Genomic DNA, 15,725 nt, shown 5'->3' with positions numbered 1-15,725 from the left:
TAAAGTAAAACAAATACAAGACGTGGGTAATTTGTAATAACAGATAACCAAGCTGATCCGAAAAAAAAAACAGATAACCAAAAAAAGGAAGATCATTTTATTTGAACCAGTAATCGGAAAAGAAAAAAAACACAACAATGCTATCATTGATATGCAATTGTATCAAAGGAAACAAGAATCCGTTTCCATAAGATATAACACATCATCACATGCTCGGGCAGTATATATATATGGAAGTCACGGTGCTATATTAAACACATTAGGGATCATATCAAGTTAAAAACTCCTTCGAAAATAATATTGATCTACAAGAGAACTGCATGTACCCTGCACAAAACTCGACAAATGCATAGAAATGTAACACCATACTAACTTCTAAATTTGGGAGAAAAAACAGTAATATTTTCAATACCAGGAAATGTGAGTTTTACGATCAACCTCTAAGATTAGGTAATGTGTAATGTTGTCAGTATCCAAAGGAATACAAACAACACCTATCATACTCATGAACTATTTCTCATTTCACTCTATTGAGACGAGAATGTACTCTTAAGGTTCAACCAAAGATTATTTTACACTTGCCATACTAGATTGACAATGACAACAATATCCATACGTAGTATACCACCCAATCACCACCCACCACCACCTCTAATCACCACAAATTACACAAACACCATCAAATATTAACCAGAAAATATAAATAAAAACCCATGTTCTAAATCAAATAAAACCCATATGAAAATGAAAAAACCCATGTTCGAAAAGAAAATATGAATAAAAACCCATGTTCCAAATCACATAAAACCCATGCGAAAATAAATATGGATGAAAAATTATATCCGAAGATGATGATAATTCTAAAAGAAGCTTTTAGATCATTTGAAAAAGATGGAAAGATGAGATGGGAGTGATTAAGGAGATAGGAATTAGTGGATTTGTTGAGAGAGATGAAGGAGATATCATTTGAGAATAGATTCGGGGTTTGGTTCCTCATCTCCCATCTCTGCTTCCGACGGGACAAACGAAGAAAAATGAGAAAGGATATGCAATTTTCTGATGTAAAGCGTCGAGGGTATTTTTGTCGATTTAAGCGAGTCAGGGGTTTGGGCGTGCGACTCAGCATCATTTCCACGCCTGATTCCATGGCGCCCGAATCAGGGATTAGGTTCGACTCAGATGCCGAGTCAGGAGTTGTCAAATTTACAAAACAAACAGTCTGACTGCTGACTCGGCGCGAGTCAGGGGTTGACTCAGACCCAGATGCCGAGTCAGCTGCAAACAAACAAGGTGTAAGTATGGGAAGCACTTACCTTTGTAGGTTCATTTAGATATTGTTCCAATTTGTTACTGCTTTCAGTATATTATGCACAGAGCATAGTTTCATGCAATGGTTTGCAGAGTAAATCCTTAGGATAACTGACTTAATCTTATGCAGGTTTCACTTGCCCTTTCGTTCCTCTCCTGCATTCTTATAAATGTCTACTTACTGATCAATCTCGGGTTAGTTTCTTGATCCATTTTATATGTGCATATATTTTCTTGGTGGGTAAATGAGGCTCACCTGTAACTGATGACATATTGCTCTTTTTGGATTCAGAATTGGCACGTGGATTCGCGTTTCTGTGCGGTTGATACTTGGTGTCTTTGTTTATTTATGCTATGGCCGAACCCACAGTTTGCTGCACAAAGAATATATGTGCCAAAAGAACAAGCCGAAGAGATCTGTCAGAGTTCAGGGTATCTCACTTAAGAGAAACACCAGATCATCATCGCCTCTACAACTTAAGACACCCAGATTCATCATCAATTTTTCATGTTTCCTATACAGATCATGCATTCGTAACAGAAAATACATTCTAAAGCTATCCATGGTGTAATCTTGTCCAATAACAAAAATATTTCTCCTCCAGTTTACAAAAATCAGAAGCAGTAAATAGCTCACAGCGCTGTCATGATAAAGACCTTACAAGGATACAGAAATAATACTTCACAAGTAAAGCAAGATATGATGGTGTTATTACACTGTTGAAGTGATAAATAAGATTAACCCGGGAAGATTTTCCAAGGCCACTGTGAAAGTACATCCAACCAGAAACAACAAAACTAAAGCAAGAAATATCCTTCCGAAATATTGGTAATTGGTGTGAGAATCTGAAGAGTCCATCGTGGATCTTCTAGTAGGAGCGGAACCATCTGATTTCTGCTGAAGATACAAATACATCAAGTTAAACTAATGAATATCATACAAGCATATATTCAGCATTTTGGCAAAGGGTTGCTGCTTCTTGTCCTAATTGTGCTACACAACAGTACACCTCGAGAAATGGATAACATCCTGATTGCCATTGCTTTGTAGCTACTGAGGATATCATTCTTAAGCAATACGTCAGGGAAGTTCTCAACCTTTTATTCTATTTGTTACAGTATGGTCAAAGGGGAGCTTAAAAACCCTACTTCCACTAGTTACATGGACAGAGTTGAGTGAAGCATTACCATGACAGTTGGATTCCTCATGTACATAGGCTGACCTCCTGTATCTTTCCGAGGAACTTCTACCGAAAGACAACCAGAAATCAATGTTAGAATTACTCTTAACTCGTATCAATCAGTCACACATGATTAAATGTTAGGATTTAACAGGTAACAGTATTATGGTACCTTGTTCCGAAACTGTCTGCAGCTTCCAACCATGGCCATAATCGGTAAGAAGAGCATTAGGACCGAAATTGATAGGTTCTTCCCCTTCTTTAACAGCTTCAATATATGAAGCATGAGAGACCCCAATATCAAGTTTGAGGTTGATTAAGTATAGTGCAAATTTGGATTCTGTACCAACTGCAAATCTTCTTACTTTACCAGAACTTGTACAAGTTACCTCTAAAAACTGTTACAGTAGATGATATTGAAATCGAAATTCTAGATTAAGATATTATAGATCGGAATTTGTAAATTCATATACATAAACCACGACCACTTTCAGTATAGATGATAAAAAGACTGAATCTGAGAACAAAAATTAAAGTGTAATTCAGGCCCAGATAGCAAAGAGAGAGAACTTACGGGAGGAGGATTTGGTGGAGGAGATTGGAGGACGAAAGATTTTGCAACTACTTCCTCTTCAGCCATTAAAAGAAAGAATTCCCACAGTTCTCAGAAGCCAAATAGCCCTGGAAATTTATAATTTTATAGACTTAAATAAAAAAAAACCCTCCAAGCAAATTTTTTGTATGACTAGTTCCAGAAACCTTTGACTTTCGTTTAATAAAGGTGAGCATGTTTGGACCTTTTGACTTTCGTTTCTTCGGTTTCACCTAGAACAGGGATGACAGACATGACAGTATTTGACGTTTTAGGAGATCGTCAGCAAAGCTTCTAGAAGGACGAGTAATTTTTACCACAGATAACATGATCAAGAGTCGAGATGGTTTCTAGCTTACAGTCCATGCTACGAAATGGGCAAATTATTTTTGCGCCAAAGTTCGAGCTTTCAGTCTTTGATCCTTTACATTAGCAGTTTGCAACTTTGCCTGATACTCTGTAGATTTATTATTATGTCATACAGAAAAAAGGAAAAAGAAAAAAAAGGTCGTATGAATCCAGTATGCTCTTGAAGCAGTAAGAATCCACTATAATCTTGACATTAATACAAAAATTCTTAGTTCCTACAGACCACGACCAACAACATTTTTTTTTGTAGTCCATACTTGCAGAAAACTGGGAAACCAAGTATAGACTGTCTACTCCTGCTTTCTGCCTGCTGAAATCCGATGAAGAATCTATAACCCTCGGCATTTACACTTATCAGTAGCTGGTAGTGGTACTTCTAATTGGTGAACCTTTTACTTGGGTAACTCCCAATCCTTCAATTTCTTGCTTCCTCTGGGTTTTGCAATGGGTGCATCCATACCGGCCATCTTGGAATTGTATTTAGCCCGGAGAGTGTCGTTGTTTGCCCACCTGCGTTAGAAGACAACAAATATAACTATCAACAGATCCTTGGAGGGGACATAACCCAGGAAGAAACTTAAATCAAAGAGACTTGATAACGGAAATGAACATATACTACTGACAAACTGTAAATTTCTCAAGAAGAAAATAGTACAAACCTACTATGAAACAAATGAATCATATAGCCAGAGGCCTCTATCTAGACTCTATTTATTCCTCTTCAACTATTACAAATCTAACACGAGGCTATACTATGCTACATGTAGTTACTACTGATTGTTGTTACCAATTATATGGATGCCACGTAGTTATGACAATGATTTTGATACAAACTAATAGACAATTAACTGAAATGGTATCTTCAGCAATTGCTGCTTCTAAACATGCGTTCAAACTTAAGGTAAACAGAACTGAGCAGTGAGAATTATACAAACCCCATCTAGCAGCCTATATAAAACATAAACGCAGTTAAAATTCATACAACAATTAGAATAACAATGTCAGACATGAGACATTTCATAAAACATCAACTATCACATTGGTTCGATAATTATGTCCGTGATGTTTTGCATTAATGCAAGACTTGGTAGATTTGTCAACTGAATCTCATGGAATTATTTACGTAATCTAATCTACATAATGAACCTTTTTCAATTATTTTTCCAAGCACACTTGTATACTGTCAGCAGTAAAAATAAAACCCTACGATGAAAAAGGCAACCCTGTTGTTATCTTCCTATAGATCTGCTAGTGAAGACTGATATTGCTTTGCATATACCACATCGAATACCTCTATTTTCTAATACATAGATCAGGTTTTAAGTTTTTAACTAGCAGTGACTAAATTATACTTATTGTTTTAAACTCTCAATGTTAATTTGCTACTTCTGCTAGTATATTTGAAGATCTTTCATGCGCAGCTTACGTGATGAAATTCATAAATGTAACTGACTATGCTACGGTGAAGAAATTTCTAGGACATTAAATAGAAAAAAACAAAGAGTCCCGGCAAAAGAAATCAAATATTATGAGGTATGGATACTTACGGGTTGTCCCAGGCAGTTGTATCCTCATTGACAAGATGAGTCCATTTGGTTCTTCCACTACGCCCGAAGTGCTTGACCTGCATGACCTTAGGCAATATGGTCTTGTCCATATTATCTTCCCCGGTAGGTTTAGAGAAATCACGGGTGTAGATCTTATCAGCCCTAGCTGTTCCAGCAGGATCATCCGCATCATCTTGAAAGAAAGCACCCTTGTGATAGTACTTCTGCATGAACCTCCATTTCTGCTTATTTTGCTTAGAATCAGTTGTTTTAGGATTCTTCCTCTCCCACTCTCTGCGCTCCTCCTCTGTCATGTTCCTTAATCTCTCTATCTCCTCCTTCTCCTTCACCATTGAATCTCTGTCTTCCCTATCTCTCTTGATCCTTGCAATCTCTCTGACCTTCCATGCTTCGTACTCCTCTGCTTCATTGACCTCATCATCAGTATCCACATCCTCAATGTTAGCTTCAGCTTCCAAATTCTTCTGAATCTGTTCATCCTTTTGAATTTCCGCAACAACAATCTGCTTTGTCTCAACTCTTCTTTCTTCCTTCCTTCTCCTGACCATATCCTCAAGCTTCTGCTCTTCTGCTTCTAGCCGTTCACGCTCAGCTATTGTATCTCGTTCTGCTTTAGGTACAAATACTGGCTTTATCATAGCAATACCCGTTAACTCCTCTTCTGAATCAGTCTCATACTCAGATTCCTCATCTTCTGATTCTTCCGGTTCCTCCTCTTCTTCAACAGGAAGAAGAGCAGCTTCTTCTTGCTCGCGCTGAAGCAATTTTTCCCTAATCTTTCTTCTCCTCTCCTCCTGAGCATCTTCATCCTCCTCCTCTAAATCCAAACCTTCTTGTCTTCTGTTTTCCTCTTCAATAGTAGATACAATCTCAGCTTGACGAATTCGCCTGTGATCAGCTCTAATTTCGTCCCGGTTATCTATCTTACTCTCAGCCAAACGCCGTAACCTAGGGTCATCTCTTCTAACAACATCTGAATCATCCCTAGTTGGAAAAGCTGTCTCAAAAGCAACATCTCTAGTTGTTCTAATATCTCCTTCTTCCTCAGCCTCATCTGCCCATTCCGGGGCTTTACCAGGCCAATACCTTTTCACCTTCGTTTCCCCTATTCTCCCTCTAAGTTTATCTCTAATTGCGATTATAGTGTCGCTAACTCCTGCCGTGACAGACATATTTGCAATTCACTCGAAAACCTAAGCGAGTAATCTAGATTTAAACCTAAAATTCCACCCTCCTCCACAAATCTAATATTGATCAAAAATATTATTCTCCAGACCCTACAACTGAAATTTTTTATCAGCAGAAAGATGAAAAGGATTAGAACAATGAATAATGGCTAAAATCAAAATATACAAACTCCAACCCTAGGAAACTGAGAAAGAAGCATGTAAGAGTGTGCAAAAATTCGGGAAAAGGTATTCAGTACGAAATAATGAATCGCAATTGAAGAAAATAACACTAATTCGAAAGGGATGTGATGTTAATACGTACTCTGGTTGTGATTTTAGGGTTTTTTTCCAATCTCCGCCAGGATGAGAGACTTGAAAGAGAAAATAAATGAAGCGCAAGCCGAAACAACCAAGGGGTGCTCTTGTGTTTATGCAGAAGACATACGAGATTTCAACTTTCTATACTCCATAAGGTCCAATAAAAAGTCGGCCCAAGTTTAATGGGCCTACGGACGATGGATTGGGCTAAGTTGTTCCAGAGCTAAAAGGGTTGAGCAGCGGATCAGATCTAGCGTATTTGGTCCCATCCGCATCCCCAAAACCAAATGGCGATCCACAGTTGAGAAATTTGTTGTTTAATTCACTAAACCCGACCCGGGTTAATGGCTAGTCCAGCGGGAAATAGGTTTTAACCGGTGGTCCAAAAAGGTTTAAAATTTTATGAAATTATCTCTATACCCATAAGTGTCAGATTACGCAGGTTCAACAGTTGCTTTTCAGTTTTCTTCTCTCTTCTTCTTTCTGTTACAGAAAAATTTCAAAATAAATTCATCAGTTACAGAAAAATTGAAGTCAAAAAACTCATCAACAACAGTTACAGAAAATCGAAATCGAAAAACTCATCAACAACAGTTACAGAAAATCGAAATAAAAAAAAATAAGTTTCAGACCTAACTTTAATTACATTCAATTGAAGAGAGAAAGTGGGATTGAATAGAACAATTAAGAGGACAATTAGAGAAGAAATCGTAGAAGAAAACCCTTCTCCACCAAAAAGAAGATGAAAAAACGATGATGATTCACCAACAACAAACCCAAAAGAAACCCCCCATGCTGCTACTTCACCAATAACAAGAAGTAAGAGTAAAGTTGTTACTCCTTCACCAACAAAGAGGAAGAAAGCAAATGTACATCAGAAAAAAAGGTAAGTTGTTGTTGATTTTCTTTTCGATTTCTATGCTCAATAGAAACACTACATCTCTGTATGTAGTGTGCGGTTTACATGTTTCACCTGTTGTGTATGTAATTTGACACTACTTATTGACATGCAGTGTGTGATTCATATGTTTTATGCTCAATAGAATCACTACATCTCTGTATGTAGTGTGTGGTGTACATGTTTCCAACTGTTGTATATGTAATTTGACACCACTTATTGACATGCAGTGTGTGATTCATATGTTTTATGCTCAATATGTTGTCTGATACTTCTTTGAGAATGATACTACATATTTGACTTGAGAAATATGTTGTCCAGTGTGTGTAATTTGTCCCTACATATTGACATGCAGTGTGTGAAAACTGCTTTGAGATTGAATAACCAATAATAATATGTAGTGTTTGTAGTATTAAAACCAAAATAGAAAGTTATTCCTGCTTCACCAACAATTAGTAATTCTTAATAACGAGGGGAAAGATACATATGGCATTGTTGTGTATGTTTATGAATATGTAGTGATACTGTTTTTGGATATTTGTTTTGATACTGTTTTTGGTTTACAACAACAAAAGAAGCAGCGGATACTACTAAATCAAAAGCAAAAAAGGAAACAAGAGTTGTTACTCCTTCACCAAAAGAAAATGGGAAGAAAGCACTTGTCCTGAGAGCTGCTACTCCTTCACCAAAAGCAAAAGGAAAGAAAGCAAATGTACCCGTGAAAGAAGGTATGTAGTAATGTTTGTCTGGTACTTTATATTGATATGTAGTAGATATTATAAGTATAATTTAACGTTCAAATATTGATATGTAGTTATAATACCAGTATGTAGTGGTATTTGATATGTACCATATCAACATGTAGTTGTTTCAAAGTACATGGTAGATATTATGACTACATATTGATGTTATAACTACATATCAATATGGTATATCGATATGTTATGTAATGGTTTTAGATTCTTGTTATTGTGTAGGTAGTAATAAGCGTAAGAAAGCAACTGGATAACCACGAAGTTTATACCGAGCCGGTTTCAGGGGCTTGTATGGGCTTGTGAAGACTATTAAGAAGACAAAAAAAACTTAAGTTGAGTAACTTGCAGCTGCAGCTGATTGCTGAAGCATCACATGGGAACCTGTTCCTAATGTTCTGGCACACAAGTTTTGAGTTAGAACATTGGTTGAAGCTTGAAGAGGCAATCACCAAAATGTTACGCTGTTGCAAGAGAGGTCAAGAGCCAAACAAGCTTACATTTTGCTTTGTAAGGCACGACACACCGCATGAGCTGGTATTCACACCAAAATAAATGACACTCGTTTATGGGATTCCAAGAACTCCAAATAGGGAATATCATGATTTAAGGCTTACACTGGTCAATAAAAAAAGTAGATGGCGTGAAATTGCATTCTTCAAAAGGACTTTTCCTGCTGACATGAGACGTCGTGATAAAGTGACTAGGCCAATGATGGTGAAGGCAATCTTGAAAATCCTTAAAAGAACACCAATTAATGTGGGTGATCAATCACATAAATATTCTCAAGAATACGAGGAAGATGCCGAAGATCTTGTTAGGCTTATCTGCCTATTTATGGGCACTTCATTATTTTTCACACCAAAGGATGCAAATGCTGTGAATGAAAAATATTTGGTTTCGTTCTTCATCTTGAGAAGTCCAAGAATATTTCATGGTCTGACCTCATTCATTCTCACTTAGAACAAGAGCTGAATGAAAACGAGGAAACCGTAGAACACACTAATGGTTGTGCTGTTTATTTGTTGGTAAGATTTTCTCTACTTTAAAACTCTTTTTTTTGTGTGTGTTTTCTACATTTTGATAGTATATCTAACACTTCATATCAATACTTACAGCCTTGGTTTGTAGAGCATACCCATTTGGTGCAGCTTGAGCCTATAGTGACAGATACTGAAGGAGTGTATGTGCCAAGAGTGGCTAGATGGAATCATACAAAGATATGTACTGAGTTCTTAAAGGATATTGATCTTTCTGAGTTTGAGGTAAACTTGCAGTACATATTTTGTCGAAAAGCAATACATATTGATAAGTACATGTAGTTTTACATATTCGTATGTAATGATATTTGCATCGTGTTACTTTCTTGTGCCAGTATGTAGTTATTAGCATTGAATATGTGGTGATACATATCAATATGTAGTGATAGATACGTAAAACAAAGACAGGTATCTAATATGTAGTTGCTTTTTACATTCTTGATTTTGTACATTTTCATGATGAATTCATAGACGAGATCAGAAACCATGAAAAACAAATTCTTAATCGTATCTCAAGAAGGGTTCAAGAGGAAGAAAATACTGAAACTTCCAGTGAAGAAGATGACGATTATGAATCGGAAGAAGATATAGAAGAAGAAAATGCAAGTCCAACGGAAGAAGAGAAGGAAGAAGATGACTCAGTATTGGGGAGGGGGAGGATTGGAAAATAAAATACGATGATTTGAGGAGTACATTATCTGCCAAATGGATCGAAGTGAACACAATGTAGCAAGAGGGCGAAACGGTTGACGCTTCAAAGCTTGTGCTGATGATGCAAGAAATTTACTTGAAAGCTTTCCTTTTGCATAGAGAAGCCATCCATGAAGATTATGTTAGCTTGGGATGTACACCTACTAAAAGCAACCCCAATGAAGATTTGAATGTGGACCCAACAGTTGAGGTTGAAATGAAAGTTTCCTTGAAAGATCAAACAGATGTTAATGTCACCTCTGAAGTTGGTTTGTCAACACCGAAAGATCAAACAAATGTTAATGCCACCTCTGAAGTTGAACTGTCAACAACACCTGCAGTATTGAAGTTCCGTGATGTTGAAGTTCAGAGTTCTGAGGTTCGAAGCTGGGCCAAATCTAATTTGGAGCAAAAAGTGAAAGAGATACAAGCGAAAAATACCAAAGAAAACACACAAGTAAGTAGTATGCAGTCTAAGTATGATTTAATGTTCACTTTTTACTGTGTCAAAGTAGATACTTACATTCTTGTAGTGGTATCTACCATTACGTATTGCTATGTACTGTTACATATCAATATGTAGTGGTAGATACTTACATTCTTGTAGTGGTATCTACCATTACATATTGCTATGTACTGTTACATAGCATGTTACATAGCAATACATGTGTAAGTAGATTTATGTTGACAGTTTCAATTGCTTTTTGCAGACTGATCCACTTGAAGTTAAGCAGGTAGCAGTAAAGGAGTTGCTTACTACTATACAACAAACAAAAGATAAAGTTGAAGTTATGTCCCAGAAATATGAAGAATATAACGTTGCATCGGCGGCGAGAAGTTTTTATATCATGGATGTACATTTGTTTAGTGAGATGTCGAGTTTGGAACACATCAAACAGCTCTTTGTCAGAGATTATTTAGACATGGCAAACTCCGACTTTGGAATTTACGTCGAAGAGTATGCAGTCCTCCTTCCAGATAGTGGTGCTGATCAAAACTGTGGTCTTTTTGGTATTGACATACGACAACAATTTGAAAATCTATTTGGAAGAGATTTGTAACTTGTAGAATTTCCACAAGATACAACTGAGCAACAAGAATCCAGTGAACCGAAAGATGCAGGTGAAGTTACAGCTAAGCAACAAGAAAAAATCCCATCGAAAGGTTCACAAGATACTTTGGAGGTTCCATCACAAGATGTTTTGGAGGTTCCATCACAGGTGAACGATATGTACTAAATGTTATTTTGTGCATACTTCGTGTACTTAATGTTAATCATCAGCTATGTTGTGTTTTTACATTACATTTTTTTTATGTTGATAAAAAATGCAGGAACCAATTACCCCAAGCCAGAAACAAAAAAATGTAGCAGTGAACAAAAAGCTCATCGCAAAGCCCGAAAAGCAGCGGCACACACTTACCAGACCCGTTACTCGTTCCCATCGTGCAAAGAAGATAGATGATATTTACGAAAGTGGAAGAAAGTTCTCTGCATCATATAAAGAACCTAAGAAGCCGAAATCTGGAGGAACAAAAGCAATATCACTAAAGAAGAACAAAAAGCTTAAATTGCGCCGCAAGGTGTTCCGGAAACTGAATAAATTGCCATTCTATAATGACTTGAAGGATGATCAAAAGATTCTCCTTTTCACATTCTTTGAGAATGCAGACTTGCTTTGGTGAGTTTTTAATTGGCACTATTATTTTGAACATCTGCATAGACAAAAATTGATCCATAGAGTAGTAATTTTCGTGTACTGTTATATTCGTAATGAGCAATACATATTGACATCAAAAAAATAATTGATATCCATATCTACTACATATTGATATGTACTTTTGATATTGATATCTACTTTTGATATCCATACATATTGGTATATTATGCTTGGTAACATATCAATATGTTCTGTTACACAAGAATACTAACCTTTACGTCGTTATTTTCTAGCTCAATTGCTTGGAAAACGGGAGAAGGTGGTCTTTGTGTTAGTGGAACTACAGTTGAGGACTTGGTACATAACGATTTATTAGAGCAGGATATTCTCAACTACAGACAATACAAGCTTAACAACAAGTTTTAGAAGGAGCAGCCGATGCACAAAATAGACAAAAAATACTTACCTGTCTTGCATCTGGATCTGTCCGCTTGAGTAAGTTGTTATCTTACAGTGCATATCTACATGGTACATATTCATATTAAAGTATGTAGGAATAGGTACTTGCAATGTTGTTGTGTTTTATGTAGGAATAGGTACACTACATATCTATATTGCATAAAACATAAGTATATATAACTATTCAAGTACATCCATGATTTCAGTTCAATGTCGAGTTCCCGGATAAGCTCAAAGGAGGAGCAGAAGATTCTGTTTACAAACCAATAATGACGATGGATAAAAGTATCAAAAAGATTCTTGTACCAATGTGCCATCACAATCTTCATTAGACGCTACTTGAGTATGACTGCGAAAAAATGGTGTTCAACCACTACAATTATTCTAAGGCTGAATGGGGAGGAATATGTTATCCAAACGCCACAAAAATGGCAGATTACATGTACAAACCTATCAACATGTACTTGCTGGAGAACAGTAAAGAAACATTGAAGAATGTAGTAGTCAATGAATGTGAAGCACCTCAACAAGGAAAATCACCAGACTGCCTGCTATTTGTGATGCATTTTATGAAGATGAAGACGAAAAGCAAATATGTGGGAGTAGCTTTCGGAGATGATGATGAAGTGCAATTGAAGATTCAGAACAAAATGGTCGCTTTAGCATGCAAATTGCTTACATCATCTCCACCAGAAATCAGTTGGAAACTGACACAATAGAGTCCTAATTGCTAAAAGTAGTCTGACGGTACACATTAATATTTAGCTTTTTATTTTTATTCTTGGTTACATTTCATGAGTTCAAGAATGTTCAAAAACATATCTTAAATATTGCTTCTCCTTTTATTAGTGATTTTTAATTTGCACTTGGGTTAAGTTTGATGTAGTGATATTTCAATTCTGTTACTTTGTTATGTGGTCTAACTTATTAGTGATTTTGTGTTGTTGATACGAGGGGGCGCTGCCCCCTCGACCCCCGTAGATGGTGAATCAGCTGGAAAACCACAAAGTTTAAACTAATCTTATGAAATGGTTTAAATTTGATTTAAGTGATGGAAATGTTAGTATGTAGTGGAAGATGGTTATCAATATACTACTACATATCAGTATGTAGTGGAAGATGGTTACACTACAATCAGTACATATCAATAAGTACTGATTGTATTCTTATTATAATATCAGTATGGTTACACTACAATCAGTACATATTAGTATGTAGTGGAAGATGGTTATCAATATACTGCTACATATCAGTATGTAGTAGAATATGATTTCTTCAATAATATCTTTTGAATATAAGTATGGTTACAATACAATCAGTACATATTAGTATATGGTGGAAGATGCTTATGCTACAATACTGACATGTAATATCAATATGTAATATTACAAATACTGGTGATAGATACTGACATGTAAGATCAATATCACTATTTCATTATATGGTGAATGACAAACTAACAACATATTTCATTATTCGACACTTAACGACATATTTCATTATTCGAAAGATCAATATAACTACATATTGATAGACTTATAATGTTTGAAAACCAAAAGAAGTTCTAAGAAACAACAAAAACAGTAATTTCAATACACTTATAATGTGTGTACTGAAAGAAACAGGTATTAACCAATTTCAGTTGGTACTGACGAATCAAAGGAAATAGTAGAATAAAACAAGGACTACATGTTGATAGCTGGTGGTGAGCTTTTCAAATAATAGCTGGTGGAAAGAATGGCAACGTCATCAGTATCACATTCTGCTGCACGTTCAAGCCTGTGATAAAAGAAAAGAGAAATCAAAACACTACTTACTTAAAAAATACATTATACTGTATCATCCTACCCTAAGACATATTTTTAATATGTACTGATTGAAACACATACCTTTCACAAATCACTCTTCAGAAAGTTCATACTGACAGATAAGAGTGCATGTTGTCTTGTTGTGATGAGTTTTCAAATTACAGTTTGAACACTTAACAGATTTTCTACTATTCTCCCATGTAATTTTAATACGCTTTCCCTTTTTCCTGCCTGGTGGAGCCCTAATTACAGCTGGTGGGAGAACGGTATCGTCTACGTGATACTCATCAGGCATGTGAGAAAAATACAGAATCATAACTACCCACTAATATGTAAACAGTATATTGTTTCTTAAAAAATATATCAAAATGTAATTTTAAAGACACACACCTGTCTTGGTTAGGAACAGGTCTAACATCTTTCGAATATATCTCACGATAACAGGTAACTTTGAAGTAATCTTCGACGTAATCAAGTATCATTCCTCCAGATCTAGTAATAGCTGCAGTAGCGTGCGAGCATGGAAAACCATACACGCGCTATCGTTGGCAAGTACAAGTTTTTTTTCCTCTAGATCTACCATATGAGACCTGCACACACAAAACACACCATATTATCTACTGAATATCTACACAGTACATATTCATATGTTATCTGCAGTACACCTAAGATACTAGTTTATTGGATATCACATCACAGAGCATGCTGCTTAAAAAGAAGAAGAAAAAATAACTAAAATTCAGATGATAGAGATTAGGGATAAATGCTAACCTTGGAGAATGTACCTCAAAGCGGTTAACATCTGACTGGCTAACTTTTCAGGGACGGCCAATTTGAATGTGTAGTTCAAGCAAGGCTTGATACACAGGGGTTGGAAGTTCTGGGTTCATCAAGACACTCTCTTCGCGATGTTATGACATCAACTCCATAATACGTAGCCTACAAGACAAGGAAACAACATGTCTATTATACTACATTATACGTAGATTAACAAAAATACATGCTTGTACTGTTACAAAAGAAACTAATAAAATCTTAACACTGCATATAAGCTTGTACTTTGACTAAGGGAATCGATGCAAACCTGATCTTGCCAACGAACGCATAATCAGGTAACTTCTTCTCGCGGTTAATCCAATTATTGTACGATTCGTCAACGCTTGAAGAAGTCTGACCATACCTACAACCCTTAAAGAACGCAATGGACCACTTTTCCCTTGGAATGTTGCGGCAGTAGTCATCAACCCATGGCCTTCCCAAATTTACCATTTCTTGAAGAGATTCCTCGTATCTTGCAGGAGAAAGCGCATATGTTGCCTTTCGGAAAGCATCAGTCACTTCTTTATACTTTTCGTCAGACTTTGCGATAGGTTAGTTTTTGTCCAAGTGGAAGTAGCAATATCTTTGATGAGAATTAGGAAACAATTTGAGAATATATTTAACCAACCCTTCACCTCGGTCAGTCATAAAAGTGATTGGGCGATCATCATCCAAAGCTTCCTTCAGATTCTTGAAAAACCACTCCCAATTGTCATTAGTTTCACCAGAAACTAATGCATATGCGAGGGGATAAAAACCTGCAAAAGGAATTATTATTTATGTTAAGCAACTGCTAAAAGGAAACAACCAGTACGTATCAACATGTTGATATGTAGTCTTTTTTCTACTAAAAGGAAAATAATAACCAACTGCTTGACTAAGTGGAAAACTAACATTACATATTGACATGCAGTATGGTTTGCCTCATACTCAGCAAAGTCAATGTGTATAAGTATATTCATTGTCAGTATTGTAGTAAATGAGTAATATAACTACCAGACACTAATTATCAACATGTAGTCCTTGTTCTATACTAGTATTGTAGGAATTGTTAGCTTGTCAAGACATGTTGTACCGGTTATATTTCCTTGTATAG

General features: G+C 36.2%; 2 protein-coding genes across 5 annotated transcripts; both read right to left on the bottom strand.

The window, feature by feature from the left end:
• Positions 1 to 1,848: 1,848 nt before the first annotated feature.
• LOC113293107 lies at positions 1,849 to 3,204 on the bottom strand. 4 transcript variants are annotated; one of them, XM_026541865.1, is made up of 4 exons: positions 3,064 to 3,204; positions 2,662 to 2,887; positions 2,497 to 2,555; positions 1,849 to 2,206 (listed from the first exon to the last, which is right to left on the bottom strand). In XM_026541865.1, the coding sequence occupies exons 1-4, from the start codon at positions 3,127 to 3,129 to the stop codon at positions 2,021 to 2,023; spliced, it is 537 nt and encodes a 178-aa protein (XP_026397650.1). In that variant the 5' UTR covers positions 3,130 to 3,204; the 3' UTR covers positions 1,849 to 2,020. The 4 variants fall into 4 exon arrangements, with proteins under 4 accessions (XP_026397650.1, XP_026397651.1, XP_026397652.1 ...); XM_026541866.1 differs by having other exon boundaries at positions 1,849 to 2,203; XM_026541867.1 differs by having other exon boundaries at positions 2,497 to 2,552.
• Positions 3,205 to 3,517: 313 nt separating this feature from the next.
• Positions 3,518 to 6,647, bottom strand: LOC113298862 (microfibrillar-associated protein 1-like). The gene is made up of 3 exons (XM_026547722.1): positions 6,510 to 6,647; positions 4,998 to 6,301; positions 3,518 to 3,960 (listed from the first exon to the last, which is right to left on the bottom strand). The coding sequence occupies exons 2-3, from the start codon at positions 6,188 to 6,190 to the stop codon at positions 3,843 to 3,845; spliced, it is 1,311 nt and encodes a 436-aa protein (XP_026403507.1). The 5' UTR covers positions 6,191 to 6,301; positions 6,510 to 6,647; the 3' UTR covers positions 3,518 to 3,842.
• Positions 6,648 to 15,725: the final 9,078 nt, after the last annotated feature.

This window comes from Papaver somniferum, chromosome 7 (assembly GCF_003573695.1).
Source record: "Papaver somniferum cultivar HN1 chromosome 7, ASM357369v1, whole genome shotgun sequence".
In the NCBI taxonomy this organism is placed as follows: domain Eukaryota; kingdom Viridiplantae; phylum Streptophyta; class Magnoliopsida; order Ranunculales; family Papaveraceae; genus Papaver; species Papaver somniferum.
The sequence above is the reverse complement of the archived record's forward strand: the minus strand, read 5'-3'. Positions and strand labels throughout refer to the sequence as shown.